We start from the raw sequence: 19,449 nt of genomic DNA, 5'->3' as shown, positions 1-19,449 counted from the left end.
TCTGCTTTGATCTGCATCCAGACTCCATAGTTCTTTAAGATGTGGATTGAATTTCCCATCATGAGTCATTAGAAATGGAAGGATTTAAAATCATAAGGCAAAACTTCAATACTTTTATTATTACAACTACCTAGAAACCACTTCTGATCAGTTTACAAAGCTATATTTGATCATTATTTTTAAAACAAGAAACAATAATGAAAATGAATTTTTACAAAATTTTTCCAGGGTGCTTAGAACGAGCACACATGATGGAATACAATTTCCATGAAAATAAAAACTGAGCACCATGTTAGCACTTGTTTCTGAGGAGAAAAGGGGATCGATGAAGATGTGCTTCCATTCACCTTAGATACTGACTCACACTTCTCCGTAAGAATTTCATGCCTAATGTGCTTCATTGATTAGCTGAATACAGAGAGAACAGATCATTTCAAAAGAGTGTTAAAGATGATCAACTATGAAAGACTTGGTTCTTCTTAGTGGATCAGCTACCTAAAGCAATCCCAGTAAACTTTGGATAGAAAAAGCCATCTGCATCCAAAAACAGAACTATGGAGATTGAATATAAATCAACACATACTGTGTTCACTTCTTTTTTCTGTCTTTCCCTTGGTTTTTCCCTTTTGTTCTAATTTTTCTCTCCCAACTTAATCCATAAAGCAATGTGTATTAAAATAAATAAATTTACTAGGAAAAAAAAAGAATGTTGAAGAGAGGAGGAGATGGAAGAAAAAGTGTCATCAGTTTGAAAGAAGTCATCATCTATCAAAATTCTACAGCATGGCAACTGGATATTTAGATGGTAAAGGGGGTATTTAGATATAGTCTGTAACTATGCTAAGTTTGGAGACTAGGGTTCAAATTTTGCCTGGAAAACAACCTGATATCGTGGAAAGAAGAATGAATTATAAGTTATAAAATCTGGCTTCTAACAGATACTTTGTGACTTCAGGTAAGTCATTTAATCTTCCCAAAGTCCTCAGTTTTCTCATCTATAAAAATGAAGGTTTCTTCTAATAATCAATCTAGGTTCCTAAAGTTTGACAATGCCCATAAGGGCAAGTTATCCTCTCTCAGCTTCAGCAACTACCTAGATGGAAGTCCCTTGGATGGAAGGAGCTGAGGAATTTACAGACTTAGTGGGCTTAGTATTATAAAAAGGAACCGTTAAATGGAGGTATCCCTAAAACTCTATCAACTGCCCCACTCTCCTACCTCCCCATAGAAAGCTTGTTTCTGCCCCAATTCAGGCACAGAATTAATCCAGCAATATCCTAGTTCCTATTATTTCCCCATCTGTGAGCCAGCAGCTGGTATGGCCATTCCATGAATCAAAACTGACATCATGCTCCTGACCAAAGTCCGGATGTAAGAGGTTGGGCATGGAAAGGATGGAAGCACGCTCCTTTTTATGCAAGGAACCTAAAGCCTTCCAATCCCCACTGTGCACTCACCATCCTTCTTTTTAACAGTGAGGAAACAGTGCAATCATTCATTTATAATCACCCAACAATGTGACACTTCTATTCTCCAGGGCAGCACAAAAATGCTGGGTCAAACAGCCCAGCTTTCCGCCTTACAGTTTTCTCCGTTTATAATAAATCATCATGTTGGGAATGGAAATTATCTCAACCCTAGCATCTGGGCAAACACCAAGAGAAACAGATGATCTTATACCTGACTCCTGGTCTCCTAGAGCCTGGCTCTAGCTCAGCCAACCAGCCCTCCTGCCTGTCAGCACTTTTGGGCTGGAGACCTGAGGACAAAGTTAGGAAACAATAGTATTTTTTGGGTTTGTTTTTGTTTTGTTTTGGCTCGGTTTCTAATGTGTATTTGGCTTTTACTCAAAGAATTGTACATTATATTTTTGAACACAGGCAGCACTGGATTCTAGAGTCAAGAAGATCTGATTTTTGAATCCTGCTTCCTTAGATGAGACACTTTACTGGATAGGACACCTTAGAAAAGTCCACTGAACTCTGTTGGCTGCTATTTCCTCACCTTTAAAATGGAAATACATACTTAAAATTGACTTGGTTGTATCCAGTTTTCTCTTTCAGGTTATGCAAATTGTTTTGAGTACCATGTGAGCTTTCCTAATCATTTCCTTTTTTTTTTTTTTTTTTGGTTAGCAATAAGCAAATTAATCAATGAATAAATTAATAAACAAACAAATGAATTAATAAATAGATGGATGGATGGATATACATGCCCCTATCTAATAGGGCAAAGCCTTTTTCTATTTTTCATCTTCTTATACCCGACTCCCCCCTTACATATTTTGTGACCCAGCAACCATGGTCTTATTGCCATTTCTCATTGAAGATTCTCCATCTCCTTCCTCTGAGTCTTTCCACCGGCTGTCCCCCATGCCTAGAGAGAGTTCTTTCCTTCTTCATCTACGTCTCCTGCTTTTCCCTGGCTTCTTTCAAATTCCAGCTAAAATCTCATCTTCTACAAGAAGCTTTTGATGATTCCCTGCTGAAAGCTAGTGCCTTCCTCCTGAGATTCTCTCTCATGTATTCTGTCTCTTGCTTCTTTGTATGTGGATGTTTGCATGCTGTCTCTCTCATTAAACTAGGAAGAATAGACTTGGTTGTTTTTTTTTTCCATTTCTTCCTATCCCCCTAAGCACCCAGTCATATAGTAGGTGCTTATTAAATGCCAGTTGACTTGCCTTGATAAATGAGATATGTAAAGAGCTTTGCAAACTGAGGAATCATAAGAGACCATCTCATGCAGAATTTATCTGTAAAATGAACTACCCCCAAAGACAGAGCCGTTACGAGGCAAAATCAGGAACTGATGTGGGATTTCCCCAATGGAGTTCAGGCTCCTATGAGCCACAGTCAATTGTTTCTCAGCAAAATATTAACTAACCTGCAGCCACCTGGCAACAGATTTAATACCCTCAAATAAACCTGGTCCAAAATGATTGTTGAGGCTTCATGGACTGACTTTCCAACCTCCAGAGGCTGGCTTGGCTGCTGTCATTCTCAGTGCTTCAGATTTTAACTATAACCTGGAAGACTTTGCTTTTCTCCAGGGTTTTGGTAATTTACAATAGAAATGACCCCTGCCATTAGATGCCTTCTGCTGGAGGAGACATTCAAAGGGACCCCCACACCAGGCCAATGAGTAATGCTGGGATAGATACTGAGATCTCGCTTGCCTTTCATTCCTTGCCTTCCTTTGCCAGCCCAGCACTTAATAAATACTTATTGATTTGACTGACAGACCTTATTAAATGCCCATTCATTCATTCATTCAATTCCAAAAGTCAGAGTCATGTCTCGAGCTGCCAGAAGCTTTTCTTTAATAATCTCATAATGCCCTAAGCTCTTCCCAAGCTTATTTTCATCCTCAATCTAAAAAACAAAGACGTACCAACTCTGGTTCTATTACAGATTGTTCTCACTACTGACTGTCTCTCTATAAAGGGATGGGTGGGCTATGGAAGCTTCCAGAGTAAAAACAGTGTGAAGGTGAACGAAGAAGGACTCAAGATGAAAATACACATTTTTTTCTCCAGAGGACTCAAAGGCAGTGATGCTCACATAATGAAAGCCCATTTGTCTGTCCCCTGTGGGTGAAAATCAAGGTCACTCTGGAAAAGATTTTTAAAAATTAATGGCAGTCAGGCAATAGGAAAAGAGTGACAGATTTAAAATAAAATATGCTGACAGCAGGAGGAGCACAGGATGGACTTATCAAGGGCCCAGAGGGGAAGGGCTTGGGGCAGGATCAGGAGAAAGAGACAATCCTGTCTCTCTGTAGAGATGTCACTACCCTATGTGGCTGGGGAACCCATGGGGACAATTCCAATCTTCACCTGAATCCAGGCTATCCCATAAATGAAACCTGGCATTTCCATATAAATGAGTTTTTTAGAAAAGCATCCTTAGATTAATGGGATGCCTGGAGATCAGTCAGTCAGGCAATAAGCATTTATGAGTCACTCACTCTGTGCCGGACAGTGTGCTAAGTGCCAGGGATACCCTGGGGAGGGAGGAGGGGAGGAGGAAGAAAAAAGAAAAAAAGAAAAGGAAAGGAAAGGAAAATTAAATAGAAAAAAACACACACACTAGTCCCTGCCTCAAGGAACCCACATTCTAATGATCAAAACTGCTTAGTTTCTAAATACCCAACAGTGCTCCAAAAGCAGCTCTCTTATGGAAGCAGTGATTCAAGGCAAGCAGTAGGAACAGATGAAATAATTCCTAACTGGACTCTCAGGCATCTCCTGCTCTCATTAACCACCCATCCCTGGCAACATGTCCTAGCTCTAGGGAAGGGTCGGCCTAATTTTGAACACAAGCACATCCTTGCTCTGGACCTCAGTTTTCTCATCAGGAAAATAAGATTATGTTCAATTAAATTTTTAGTAATCATGTATCTCTCTCTCTACAAGTATTGTCTCCCACATTAATGCAAGCTACCTGGGAATAGTAATATCTATTAAACTATAATCTCTGCATCTCCAATCCCTAGAATGGTGCCTGCTATACAGTAGTTGCTTAATAAATGCTTGCTGATGGTTTTGCAAGATACTGTGCTCAGTCTGGGGAATACCGAGATTTTTTTTTTTAAATGGCAAAGTCTCTGCTGGCAAGGACTTTGGCGGGGGCGGGCGGGTGGGAAGTGAAACAAGGTACATATATAAATATGGTTCAAGGCAGCATGGGATTAAGTGTTAAGAGCAGGTCTAGGCAAAATGTTACTAGTAAACAGAGGATAACTAGGAAATCATCCAGATTCATGGAGGAGGCTATATCTGAGCTTAGTTTGGAAGAAAAGTAGGATTTAATAAGTCAGGTATAGAGGAAGAATCCATGATAGGCAAAGGCATGAAGGTGGGAGAGGATAGAATGAGAGAGAATAAGAAAGACATAGGAGAGAATAAGAGAGAAAAAAGTCTGACGGGGGAGTCTAGTTTGACAGAAACTGAGTGCGGAATGGAGACGAGCACACAAATTATGTCGGAGTCAATTAGCAATAGGGAAGAGGCATCTATCCTGGGCTAGCTTAGTCTACCAAGGGAGGATCCCAGAGCTAGTGAATATTCTTCTCCATGAATAGAATTTTTGTGAATTGGGGACAACCCAAATGACATCCATGGACTAGTAGGACTGGACACTGGGCAACATCTGGTTTTAAAAAAACAAAACAAATTAGGGTCATGTTTTCTATTTTATTTTTCACTGTACCCTTGGCGCTGCACCCTGGGAAAAAGTAGGCTGCCCTATGGGACACCAGACACATGTCCTAAATCCTCATTACATCACAGAATGTTAGATCCAGCAAAAACTTTAGATAAAACTGAATCCAACCAAATTAGGCAAGAGAAGGAGATGATAGAGATATAAACTAGATTAATTACGTGGATTTAAAATTGGATGAATGACTGAGGATGATGTGATTACGGAATCACATCATCTTGTAAGAAAGTCTCTAGTGAATTACTTCAGGGATCAGTCCAAGATCCTCTCATGTTCAAAAGAGACGTACAAATGGCATGCTTATCAAATTTGTAAATGAATGCCAAAAAGATATTTTAAGAAGTTGGAACAATGGACTGAAGTTAGTAATAGGAAATAAAAAACAAAATAACCATAAGGTCATGCACTTAATTTCTAAAATTCAGAAGCATAAAATTCGTCTGAAAGGGATGACTTGAAAATGGTTCATGTGAAAAAGAATTAGGGATTTCAGTGAAATCCAAGCCCAATAGGAATCAACACTATGTTGCTGTCAGAAAGAATTAACCTGTTCTGAGGCTACATTATAGAAGTACAGAGCCTAGAAGTGGAGCAATGAGACCCTCATTTGTACTATTCTACATTCTGATCAGATTTACCTGGAGTTCCATAATCAGTCCTGCTACCGTATTGTAGAAAGGATATAAACCCAAGGATGAGTCGCTACAATGGTAAGGGGATTCAAAACCGTGTCATTCAAGAATTAAAGGAACCCAGATTAAAGATGACATGAAGATGTATGTGAAAGAGGGATTAAGCTTCTTCAACTGAAATTGGGAAGAACCAGACCCAAGGAGGGGAAGTTATATGGAGACAGATTTTGGCTCAGGAAAAGGCGATCTTCCGACAAATAAGGAGGATGCTTTGGTTGGTGGAACCAAGCAGAAATTGGACAATCGTTTACTTGGGTCAGAGGGGATTGCTGATTCAGGTGATCTCTGACGTGTCTTCCAGCCAGGAGACTCTGTGATTCTAGGAAACCATCTCATTTTTCCAATGAGGAAATAACAAATACACCTAAGCTGCCAATGAGGAAGTGAGTCAGTGCTCCAGGTGTTTCCAGCACGAGAAAGATCAGTGAGGGAAAATGAGAACAAAAGAGTCCATGAAATTTATCACACCTTAGTGGCTCTGTTCTGACAAAGTCCTCAGAGCACAGATTGACAAGGGGAACAATTTCTGTGTGGATTGAAAAGAGACAAAGACAGGTAGCAAAGACACACCTTCTAACTACATGACCAGAGGTCAAGCCACAGAAGTCCAAAGAAAGAGACCCTTTGTTGAACACACATTGTGTGTTACTGGATGGGTTCAAGGGTTTCAGGCACATGGTTAAGAAAGAGTGTCAAGGCAACTGGTTTCTAGCAAATATATACACAATGAAAAAGATAGCTACTTTAAGTCAGAAATCCCTCTACTAGATATATATATATATATATATATATATATATATACACCATAATATAATATAATATAATATATATAGAAAATGAAAAACAGAAAGGCTCTATATACACCATATATATGCCTTTAAATCAGAAATCCTTCTACTGGACACATCTATATATAAAATAATATATATAGGAAGTCAAAAACAGAGAGAAAGGCTCTATATACATCATATATATATGCCTTTAAGTCAGAAATCCCTCTACTATATGTGTGTGTGTGTGTGTGTGTGTGTGTGTGTGTGTGTGTATACACACCATAATATAATAATATAATATATATAGAAAATGAAAAACAGAAAGGCTCTATATAAACTATATATATGCCTTTAAATCAGAAATCCTTCTACTGGACACATCTATATATAATATAATATATATAAGAAGTCAAAAACAGAGAGAAAGGCTGTATATACATCATATATATATATATATCTATACACACACACACACACACACCTTTAAGTAAGAAATCCCTCTACTAGACATATATATATGAAATGAAAAACAGAGAGAAAGGCTCCATCACACCAAAATGCAAACAGCAAAGAAATAGAAATAAAACAGGTGACCATCAGCTAGAAAATAGCTGAATAAATTAGATACAGGAAGGGCATTATGCTATAAGAGATGATGAATAAGAAGGATTTGTATGAACACAGTAAAGGGAAAAATAAGCAAGGCCACAAAAATAATATATGCAATGAGTATGACTCAGGACATGTGTTTAACATCCAGCTCTCCAGGAGGAAAGAAAAAAGGAAACTGGACACACTTTTGAGTTTACTCCATATTATTAATATTTTCTCCATCATTTTCTTAAATGTAGACAATCAACCAAACAATAAACCAAGTCCTGATTTGTAGCATTTGCCAGTTTGTGAGGTGTAGATGTTCACACTGAAAATTTAACAACCAGCTTTTGTGAGCCAAGTATAAACTAACCCTAAAACAAAATCATTTTTTCAAAAGAAAAGAGAATGATGGGATAGTAGAGCTAAAAAAGGGAAGCAAACTGAAGTACTGGAGGAGGGTGGTAATGTGGGGGAGAAGCTGAGCTCTACAAATTAGTCTTCTGTTCTGGAGCACATTAAATCAAGACGGTAGAATGCACTGGTCCCCAATGTCTACCTTGATGATTACTGAGAGCCACTCAGTTTTCAGAGCCTGACCTGGTAAGAGCTATTTAATTTCCATCCTTCTGTAAACAAAGGAGGGGTGAGTAAAAGGTTCAAACATTCCTCACCCAGTTTCCTCTGTTCTTAGCAGCTGTGGAGTGAATAGGGGAGTGAAATGATAAGTAAAAGGAGGAAATATTTTGATCCTGTGATTACCACAAATGTTGCCTGAGGGTGACTGGGAGGTTTCTTGTAATTGTCAGATCTGTGGGTCACTTTGCAGGAGAAATCCAGAAAACTAGCCCCCTGATTCCATTTCCACAGAGAAGTACTCTCAAAGCCAGAGCCTTTTGACCAAGTCCAGAGTTGGGGGCTGCCTCATTCTGATGTGGCTAAGGGCACAGGAGGGAAGAGTAGAGCTGTGGACTTTCAAAGGAGTGGAAGAGGGATTATGAGTGATCTTAATATAATCAGTTTTCAATGTAAGTTAAGTACAGTATGGTACAATAGAAAGAACTATTCTTTCTTTTTTTTAAATTTAAATTTTCATTTTTTAAAACTGTTTTCTTATGAACTGATTCTGGAAAAACCATTCTGGAGAGCAATTTGGAACTATGGACAAAGGGTTATGATAAAATTGTGCATACTCTCTGATCCAACAATATCGCCATTAGATCTGTATCCCAAAGAAATCATATAAAAGGGAAAGGACCCACATAAACAAAAATATTTACAGCAGCTCTTTGTGGCAGCAAAGAACTGGAAATCGAGGGCATGCTCATCAATTGGCAAAAGGCTGAACAAGCTATAGTACTTAAATGTGATGGAATACTATGGCTATAAGACAAGCCTGGAGAGACTTACATGAACTGATGCTGAATGAAGTGAGAACCAGGAGAACATTGTACACAGTAACAACAACATTGTGCAATAATCAGCTATAATAGACTCGGCTTTTCTCAGCAATATGGTGATCCAAGATAATTCCAAGGGATGCGGGATAGAAAATGCTATCTACATCCAGACAAAGAATTATGGAGTCTGAATACAGATAAAGGCATGCTATTTTCACTTTAGATTTTTTTTTTCCCTTTCTCATGATTTTTTCCTTTTGTTCTGATTCTTCTTTTACAACATAAATGTGGTTAACACAATTGGATGTGTATAAACTATATCAGATTGCTTGCTGTTTTAGGGACGGAGGGAGAAAAATCTTATATAGGTGAATATAATTTATGTAATTTTATATGTAATTGGGAAAAATTAAAATGCTATAAAAATTTAAAAAAGAGAAATAAAGAACTGTTCTCTCATTTGAACATGCTTTCTGGGGACCTCAAGAGAGACATTAAAACCCAGCTAACTCTCTAGCCAGAGCATTGGTAATTCGTTTTCAAATGATAGTACATAAATTAGGGAAAAAGAGAAGCCATGACTCAAAATAGAGTTTGGCAGGTGGATGGTAATACCATTTCTTCTCTCTCAGCCTTGAGAATTAGTGGGGGCAAGTAGATGACTTGGAATAAGGAAGTCCTGGGTTCAAATGCTGTCTCAGACCATTACTGACCCAGAGCAAGTCACTTCAGCCCTGTCTCTGCGTCAGTGCCATGAGAAGGCTAAATGAGGTAGGTTCTAAGATCCCTTCCAGTTCTAGATCTATGACACTGTAGTTAAATAAATCTCAAGGATGCTATTAGGCTCTTCTCCTAGTGGTTATCTGTGCAATCCAATAGGATTCTTCCAGAGAATTGAATTACAGGGTATTAAAGCAGGATTTAGGAGTCGAGAGGAGCTAGGTTAAAATCCCACTTGATTCTCAGTGTGATCTTGGGTCTGTTTCTTCATCTGTGAGAGGAAGCGGCTTAGCCCCTTCCAGTCCTTCGGCTATCTTCCTAAGAATTGAGTTTTCCTTCCCCTAGCATCACTCTGACCCTACATGGTTGCTGCCACTGAAACTTTCTGTGGCCAAATCTTGTTAAACTTTCACCGAGAAGCCAGAGCATAGGAAGGAGAGAGACCTGATAGTATCCTAAAGCCTCCCTCAATTTCCTGATGTCCAAGGTCTCCCTCACTACACCTCCTACTTTGTAAAGCTTGTTCTGGCTGAGAGAAGTGCCAATTAAGCCTTTGCTTATGCTGTCTCCAAATTTTATCATCCCCTCCTGTCCCCAGCCACGATAACTTCTTCCTTCTCTTCACTCCAGTTCTGGCCCACATCCCCACTCTCAAAGCCATTTAATGTAAGTGAGGGTGTAGCTTCTCTCTCCAACTAGACAGAAAGCTCCGGGAAGCCAAGAGCTACATGCTACCTTTCTTCTGTATTCCCTACAATGTCCAGCACACTGCTGTGCAAAAGAGCTCAGAATTGATGGATTGTACATGAATAATCTATATCAGACTGGCTCGTATCTCAGGAAGGGGGGAAGAAGAGAATTTGGAACTCAAAACTTTTGTTTTAAATGTTAACTGTTTTTACATATAATTGGGGGGAAATTAACTTTTTTTTAAAAGTGTCATTTAACATTTTCTTGAGCTGGCTTTTATACATTTATCAGCACACATCGATCTTTAAGAGTCAAAATAATACATACAAATAAACAAGGAAATAAATAATGAATATGTGAATGAATGAATGCATGCAGGCATTTTGTTACACTGGGAAAAAATGTGTGCCAGCTATCAGAACACTTGGAATATAAGCCAGCTCTGCCATTAATCTGTCCGATATTAATCAAATCCATTTCTTTCCAAGTTTCTTCTTCCAAGGCAGCTGAGGAGAATGAGGAGACTGGAGAAATTGGTCCCTCGGGGCCTTTCGAGCTCTAACATTCTGGGAGTCTAATAACTGTCCAGAATTGGAGAGGTAAAATTGCAACTCTTTATAGTCAGGAAATCAACTGATATTATTGTTGCCAGTCCCAAATATTTAGCAAGTGAAAGATCCTTCCAGGACAAGGTTACAGAGAACCATGTGGGAAGGAAACACAGAAGGTTTCTGCAGAAGAGACCTCTCTGGGGCAAATAGCCTGAAGAGACAGGGCTAATCCAATTTATTTAAAAAACCATCCTTGGATAAGTGTATTCAGGTCCTCTCTGCTCAGGGGTTTTCTGGAGCCAGATCAAGCCGTTTACAAGAGCTGATTATTAAATTTTTAGTAAGCATTTGTAATTTTTTTTTTGTGGGGAAAGCTTTGACATTTACCATTATATCCCTGCCTATGCCTTCCCAAGAATCTCCTTAAGACTTTCTAAAATATAAAGAACAGGAAAAAGATTGACTGAAACATTAAGAGTTATGAAAGTGAAATAAACAAAATACTCACCAGGGAATATACATTAGGCTAAGATAAATAGAAAAATTAGCAATAGGTACCAAATTTTTCCCTGCCTCAAAGAGGAAAAAAAAAAAAAAGCAAAGCTGAGAATGCAGACTCACCCGTGGTGTCCGCTTCCTGGGGAATGTTAGGTTGAGATAGTTATTAAAAATAGATGATTTGGCTAAGCTAAGGTCACCATTTTCTCCATAGTTTTTACCCAAAGAATCTGTTAGAAAAAAGAAAAAAGAGTAAAATTAAGAGATTAACAATGATTTATCAATAGGTTTGAGATGAGTTTTTATACTAAGGAACCAAATGTGATTTCCCAAGTGTATTCTGGGAAGGATCCAGAATGGCACCTGAGGTTCCAGGTCCCTGGGGCTTAAAAAGGCATTAGAGATTGGGCAGGAGACCCAGAGAGACATCACAACATCTCTGCCCAGGCAGGTCCAACAAGAATTGACATTCCTTTTAAAGCAAGGAGGGGATACTTGAGCTCACATAAGTTCATTTCTATGACACCATGTAGACAGCCCAAAGAACACCAGAGAAAATGGGTGAGAGGAAGAGGCACCCTGAAAAAGGGGTGTGATAAAGGGACAAAATGAGTTTGTATTGACCTCTAGGCATAGGTGCTTCCCTTAGACTACAAGAGCATCCCTTTTGGGAGAGAAGGTAGGAGCCCAATGTTTCCAAAATGCTTTTTCACTAGAGTAAGGAGAGACAAAACTTGGGCTCAATTTCAAGGGATGACTTGAAAATCTTGAACAGAATGCCGAATTTCTCTGAAAAGCAAGATATCCATAGGCTTCTTACCAACAGCTCTGAGGGGTGTCCCTCGAAACAGCTCATAGAACTTAGAGAGGTACATGACCAGACTGAGCTTATCTGGCTCCTGGGCAGATGCCATCTCTTTGCCTGTGGTCATGGGGGGGATTCCAAACTCCTGCTCTGCAATGTCGAATGCCAGTTGGTTGTTCCCAATGGCATCTTCTTCATTCAAAGAATCAAAATTGCTAGGGAATAATGTGAGAAAAGTCAAAAGGATAAGGGATAGTAGCTTCCTCTGACCACCCTCAAAAGCCAAACCTCCACACTCCTAAATAGACTTGTCAACACGATATAACTGAATACCCAGAGTCGTTGGAAGATACCAGAATTCTGAAATTACTTCATCAGTTCAATAAGTACTTATTTAGGGCCTGTTCTGTGCCAGTCACGGTGATGAAGCTTAGAATATACAGATAAAAAAGCAAGTATTTACTGCCATCAAAAATTAATATTCTATTGGTCAGGGCTAATAATTGAACAACAGTTATTTTAATCATGTCAGACACTTTGTGACCCTTCTTGGCAGAGATACTGGAGTAGTTTGCCATCTTCTTCTCCAGCTCATTTTACAGATGAGAGAACTGAGACTGCCCAGTTAACGGTTAAGAGAGGTGTCCAGGTTACACAGCTAATAAGTGTCGGAGGCTGGATTTGAACTCAGGAAGATGAGAATTTCTGACTCTAAGCCTGGCACTCTATACACTCTGCCATCTTGCTGCTGAAAGGGCTGGTAAATACTAGGTTAAAAGCTTCTTGAGGGAATGTACATCTACACAGAGTTCAACATAAAACGCCAAGTAAATACAAAGTAATTTGGATCACAGACAGGGCTTTATGGGACCTCAGAAGTTGTCGAATCTGAGTCCTTCATTTGAAAGATGAGGAAACTAAAACCCAGCTCCACTCCACATACTAATTCTCTTTCTCCTTCACTCATTAGTATTCTTACTAACCCTGGAATGACTTTGCATTTATTATGTACTTACTATAATGATTATGTATATCATACAGCAAACACTAATCGATATTTATTTATATACATTTTTCATCAATTAATCTATAATGGTTTTCCCCAAGTAGAACATAAGCTTCTTGAGAAAAAGCATGTTTCATTTTTGGCACTGTATCTAGTGTCTTGAACATAGTGGGCATTTAGTAAATGTTTACTAGGAAATTGAATAAAATTGAAATCAAAGCTTATTGATTGACTGGATGATCAAAATTTAAGAATAAGATAGTGAGATGGAAGGTGATTTACCAGATAATCCCCACTCTGGCTCTTCACAGAAGTGGAGCAAATTACCAATATCCCACAGGGGAAATAGGGAAGGAGGGCCCCACAAATTCAAGGGTTTTCCTCAAAGCCCCAATTGTGAAGATCTGCATATTTCACTAACTAGAATTTCCAGTGGTCTATCCTACTTTAAGTCTTCCACCAACTTCTCTCCCAGAGACCTCCGCTATGAGTTGTCAGGGCCCAAATACTCACATGAGTTCCGGTCTGAAGCGATGAATAAGGGCACATAAGGCAAGACCACTTCTCCAGGAGGTGGTCAGATCCGTGACGTTGACATGTTGGTAGCCTTCGGTCTGCTTCTGACACCAGGTTAAAAGCTTGTTGGGGCGAATGTCGGATTCTACAGTTTGAGCAAAGGACGTTGATAAAGATTTCCCATCATTTATAGGAGCACTGGGACAGAGTAATGGATCTGGAAAGGACCTTGGAGGCCCATCTAATCTACTTCTATTTGATGGATACACATGGAGGTTATATAGCTCACTCAAAGTCATACAGGTAGCAAGTGAATGGTCCTAGATTTGAACCAGGACTGGTTGTTAAACCCAGATCTTCTGATTCCTCTATATCCCATTGCCTCATACATGTGTGCCATGCTAGGCTTTTATTCCCCTTTACACATTAGAATTGTGAAAAAAAAAAGGAGCTCAGAGGAAATATCTGTCCATAGATGGCCTCCTTTGCTTTATTCTGCTCCTTTCCTAGGCCTCTGAGTCTAGGTGGAAAGATGGCTTCTGAGGCAAATAGTAATCTAGGCTAAAATGCTTGGTGGCTATAATTGGGAAGTAGTTACACTCATCCACTCACCAATTCATCCATCCATCTACTCACCCACAAATCCATCCATCCATCCATCTATTTATCCATCCATCCATTCATCCATTCATCCAACCATCTACCCGCCCACCAATCCATCCATTCCTCTATTCACCCATCCTTCCATCCATTCATCCCTCCATCCAAAACCCCATAAAAGGTACTGAGCAGATCATAAGGAAGGTGACCTGGTTTTTGCCATTTGACATCCTATACTCTAATGAGGAAACTAAGAACAGACAGGAAACAACTAGAAAATAAACACAGTTCAAAGATGCATGAGTATCAGAGTCAAAAGCATAGGCAGAATGTAAAATTAGATTATATATAATCAGAGGCAGCAAAAAGAGACTCTTATTGTCCAAAAATTATTTGTGACAATAAAAAGCTGAAAACAAAATGTTCCCAATAACTGGGGAATGACTAAACAAACTGAGGTACTGGTATATAACAGTGTGTTACTGACCTTTATAATTATTGGCTAATATTTAGGGTTGGCAGAGTGCTTTATAGGTATTCTCTTTGAATCCTCACAACATCCTCAGAAAATAGGTGCTATTATAATATACATTTGACAAATGAGGAAACTTAGGTTGAGGGGCAATAAAATGACTTGCTCAGGGTCACAGTACACATCTGAGGGAATATTTGAATTCAAGTTTTTTTGATTCCATGTCTAGAACTCTATCCCCGCCAGTCCCTGACTGACTTAAAAGAAATGACATGTAAAAATTCAGAGCAAAATAAAAGACTAACAAAAAGTCATACAAAGTGAACCAATAAATACATAAAATGATTTTGGTTGTTCTAGACCGGGATTTCATTAGTGTTGTGATCTTCCAGCAAGTAACTTCCTCTACAAGGACAAATATTCTCAGAGAGTTATCCAGTTGTAACATGACCTATCCAGAAACACCATGTAAATGGGTCAGAGGCAGGGCTCTGAGCCCAGCTCTCTCCAATGTGCTGGGCCACCTCTCACCCAAAGACCGCACAAAATAAATAAATAAATACTCCACTCAAAAACAACAAAGCCAGATGAAATAAGTATAACAGATAATGTGATATCAAGTTATTAGCGTCAAACATATATTCATTTCCATTAATTGTTGGATTTCAAAAATGAAAAATGAGGTACTCTTTTCAATCTATGGGGCAGTTTTGTTTAGGTGTTTGGGGTGGAAGTACTTTGTGAGGAGAACATTTGGTATTTGTTCAAAAGCATCTGTAGTATCAAGACAAAATATATTAGTAATTCATTTTAAACATAGTCAAGGAAGTTGAAATGCAACATGGACAGCAGATAATAGAAAACATTCTAGGCAAATGAGATTGCGTCAAATGCCAACCTATTGCCTCATGAGTAATGGAATATATGAATATATAGAAAATATAGAATACACATATATTCTAGGGTTCAAAGACCCTAGTGACAGTGAGGGTCAATGAGGAAGCTGGCTGACAGTGTGATATCCACCCTCCAGAACCAGTTTAGTTCTTCAGACCTACTCCCAGTTCCCTTCCAATAATCACATCACCCTCTCCAGCTGGGAACTAAAAGACAGATGAGGGTTTATTGTATAGAAAATACTGACGAAATGGACTCACCTCGCCGGGAAAGGCTGACTGATCTCCTTATTGAGCCCAATCTCTCAAGGGGCAAATGATGTAACTCCGTAGTAATGTATAAATGCTTTACCTGAAAAGAGACAAAGACTGGGCGATGGTTGGCTGCTACCCACCATCCTCATCCCCATCCCCATCCCTCGGCCCTTGCTGCCTTGCCATGCGATGATCCACATTCATCTACCAAACACTATCCCCATATTCACAATTCCTTTTTCCCCCTGCTTTTTTTCTATCATTGGACAACACAGTCTAAGCCAGGACAGCCAGTGGAGGCTGGCTTATTCTACACTCTCAGTATCTCTCAGTAACCCATGCTAAGAAACAATGGTATGGATTTCAAGGCTGGCTTATTAATACGCCGCTACCTCTCAATAACCCATGCTAAGAAATAATGGTATGGATTTCAAAAGTGAGATTTAGAAGTGGAGAAAGTCTCACAGGTCATCCACATTTAACACGAGAGAATTGTGACCCAGAGAGCTAAGTGAGCCCTGCCCCAGGCGCCTGCAGCAAATAGCAGAGCTCAGATTCACATCCAGGACTTTTGACTTCCAATTCATTACATCTTGCTTCCTTGCGTGATGTCCACTTCATCAGCCGGGGTGGCTGGAGGAGGGAAGTGGGTCTTGACAGCATGATGAGCAAGGTGGAATAAGCAGAGCTACTTTTCAGTGAGATCAGGGAGAAGGAATGGGGCTGCAGGGATGGGGTGAGGAGAGGGACCAGTCATTCTCTAAGGCGTGTTGTCCAAGTGGCTGGCTAAGTACATATATGGCATAAGGAGTACTAAGTAACCACTTCCTTCTATTCTCTGGGTAATGAGGAAAGAATGTGGAATACTTTCCCATTTGACTGTCCTAGGCTGGGAGGAGAGGGGAGGAAGGGTAATTGCCGGTGTGGGTTTATACATCTGCCCCATGCTCCCCTGCCCAAGCCAAGAGGACCCAACACAGGGACAGGGGGTCCAGAGAGAGGCTGACCTGATGAGGCCGGACACAGTTCGAGTTGAGGTTTGGGTACCGAGTGCCAGGGTCAAGAGTGTACTGCTCAAAATTCTTACTGATGTTTTCTGGAGTCGTCTGAGGCAACAGTCGGTAAAGACTCTCCCTGTTTGGAACCAGAACCACAGTGAGAGGCTGCTGGAGGGCCCTGGGACCTTCCCTGGGAGAAGCTATTGTTTCTCAAACCTAGAAGCAGCATTTTCCCCACCCCATGGCCCACCCACCCATGGGAACTCTGCAGGGGTAAGCAGACAGAGCATGGAGGGTGTGTATGGGAAGAGAAGCCCAGACCCATGGAGTTGTGTGGCCCTAATATAACTGCTCCACAGCCACCCTGCTGCCCTCCATGTACTTAGTCACTACTTCCAAAGTCTGTCCCCTCCGCCTCTAACTTTTGTGATCACTCAAGCATCCCCAATTGCATGGTCACAAGTGTCCCAGAGGAGTAAAAATCACATGATTGTAATATTCAGAAAGAGGACATCATTCCTACCTTCTACCCAGTGAAAGAATCCCCTCTTCTAGGAAAGGAGCCAGGGATACCCTTAGAACCTAGTTCCATTAAAACATATTCTCTCTGCCTTTTGGACCACCAAGTATAAATTCAAGTCTTGGAGCCTTCCCAGAACAAAGGCAATTAGTTTTGCTGCTTTATGTCTCTCCCTTCCCCAATCTGTCCTCCACCAAGCTGCCAAAATGCTATTCCTAAAGCATCTGTTGTTGTGGAGTCATTTCAGCCCCGACCAAGTCTTTGTGACCTCCATACGAGGTTTTCTTGGCAAAGATATTAGAGCGGTTTGCCATCTCCTTCTCCAGTTCATTTTACAGATGAGGAAACTGAGGCAAAGAGAAATAAGTGACTCGCCCAGAGTCCCATAGCTAATAAATGTCTGAGGCCGGATTTGAACTCAGGAAGATGTCTTTCTGATTCCAGGAGAGACTAGTACTCTATCCACTGAGCCACCTAAATGTGCATTACTAAATCATAAATTATGAAATCAATCCCTGGTCAGTATTCCCCTATTGCCTTTAGGAGCAAACTCTTCTGCTTTATTTCTCTGTCTCTGTCCGTCTTTCTATCTCCCACAGTAACATTTTTAAAGCAGAATTCCAGTTGAAAAAAAAATATCAGTGGCTCCCATTACTCTAGGATTAAATAGAATTTTCTGTTTGGCATTAAAAGTTTTTCACAACCTGGTTCCAATCTATTCTTCAAGGCTTATTAAAGCTCATTCTCCTTAATGAATTCTGTCTTCCAACCAAACTGGGCTTCTTACTGTTTCGTACAAACAACAATCCACTTTTGTCTTCATGCCATGTCAGCACTCACCGCTCAGCCAGGATCTCAAGGGGTGGGATTCCTTGGTCCCAACTCTTCACCATCCATGCTGTATCAAAGGCTGCCAGGAAACCCCGAGCACATCCTGTACCCATGGGCCAGAAAGGCTGGGGGGAAGAAACAACCAAGAAATTAGCATCCAATGGCCGCCCAGACACTAAAGGTTCCCATTGTTCTTTACGGTTCTTACACCAACCCAGCCTTTTAATAGGTTCATAAACATAGTCATGGAAACCAGGAAGAGAACCAGCTTTCCATGGTATAAGGATGATCTGTCCAGTTACCCTCTATACTGCAATTGTTCTGAATAGTCTGAGTAAAAAGGGACAACTTGAGTCTGAGAAGGGTAACTTCCTCTAGTTCAATTGTTCTGAATAGTCTGAATAAAAAGGGACAACTTGGGACTGAGAAAGGTAACCTCTTCTAGTCGAATTGTTCTTAATAGTCTGAGTAAAAAGGGACAACTTGAGTCTGAGAAGGTTAACCTCTTCTAGTACGATTGTTCTGAATAGTCTGAGTAAAAAGGGACAACTTGAGTCTGAGAAGGGTAACTTCCTCTAGTCCAATTGTTCTGAATAGTCTGAATAAAAAGGGACAACTTGGGACTAAGAAAGGTAACCTCTTCTAGTACGATTGTTCTGAATAGTCTGAGTAAAAAGGGACAACTTGGGTCTGAGAAGGTTAACCTCTTCTAGTACGATTGTTCTGAATAGTCTGAGTAAAAAGGGACAAGTTAGGCCTGAGAAGGGTAACTTCCTCTAGTCCAATTGTTCTGAATAGTCTGAATAAAAAGGGACAACTTGGGACTGAGAAAGGTAACCTCTTCTAGTACGATTGTTCTGAATAGTCTGAGTAAAAAGGGACAACTTGGGACTGAGAAAGGTAACTTCCTCTAGTCCAATTGTTCTTAATAGTCTGAGTAAAAAGGGACAAGTTGGGTCTGAGAAGGTTAACTTCCTCTAGTCCAATTGTTCTGAATAGTCTGAGTAAAAAGGGACAACTTGGGTCTGAGAAGGTTAACCTCTTCTAGTACGATTGTTCTGAATAGTCTGAGTAAAAAGGGACAACTTGGGACTGAGAAAGGTAACTTCCTCTAGTCCAATTGTTCTGAATAGTCTGAATAAAAAGGGACAACTTGGGACTGAGAAGAGTAACCTCAACTTTATCCATCAAATAAAAAGGGTGTTGTATGTGAACATATGCACATAAATGGATCAAAATCTCATCCTGCTAGAATACAGAGCTGGCTCCCTTTGTTTTTCCAGGAAGTAAATGGGCTTCCACAAAGCCAAGAAAGTTTTCTTTAATGAGAACTGCCAACTGGCCAAAGTCTTCCCTGAGACATTCCCCAAGCCAACCGTGATGGATCAGATCCTGTTTAAGTTAACAAGA

At 40.0% G+C, this 19,449-nt stretch overlaps 1 protein-coding gene across 9 annotated transcripts in view; it reads right to left on the bottom strand.

Annotated features, from left to right (window-relative positions):
• Positions 1-19,449, bottom strand: part of MICAL2 (microtubule associated monooxygenase, calponin and LIM domain containing 2) — a 163,277-nt gene that overhangs the window by 27,349 nt on the left and 116,479 nt on the right. For all 9 annotated transcript variants that reach the window (XM_051965010.1, XM_051965016.1, XM_051965011.1 and 6 more), the window contains exons 9-14: positions 18,049-18,164; positions 16,698-16,824; positions 15,697-15,787; positions 13,465-13,612; positions 11,961-12,160; positions 11,264-11,370 (exon numbers count right to left, since the gene is read on the bottom strand). In XM_051965010.1, coding sequence (XP_051820970.1) covers positions 11,264-11,370; positions 11,961-12,160; positions 13,465-13,612; positions 15,697-15,787; positions 16,698-16,824; positions 18,049-18,164 — 789 coding nt within the window. The remainder of the gene's footprint in view (positions 1-11,263; positions 11,371-11,960; positions 12,161-13,464; positions 13,613-15,696; positions 15,788-16,697; positions 16,825-18,048; positions 18,165-19,449) is intronic.

This window comes from Antechinus flavipes, chromosome 6 (assembly GCF_016432865.1).
Source record: "Antechinus flavipes isolate AdamAnt ecotype Samford, QLD, Australia chromosome 6, AdamAnt_v2, whole genome shotgun sequence".
NCBI classification, from domain to species: Eukaryota; Metazoa; Chordata; class Mammalia; order Dasyuromorphia; family Dasyuridae; genus Antechinus; species Antechinus flavipes.
Note: the sequence above shows the minus strand (reverse complement) of the source record. Positions and strands in the feature narration are given on the sequence as shown.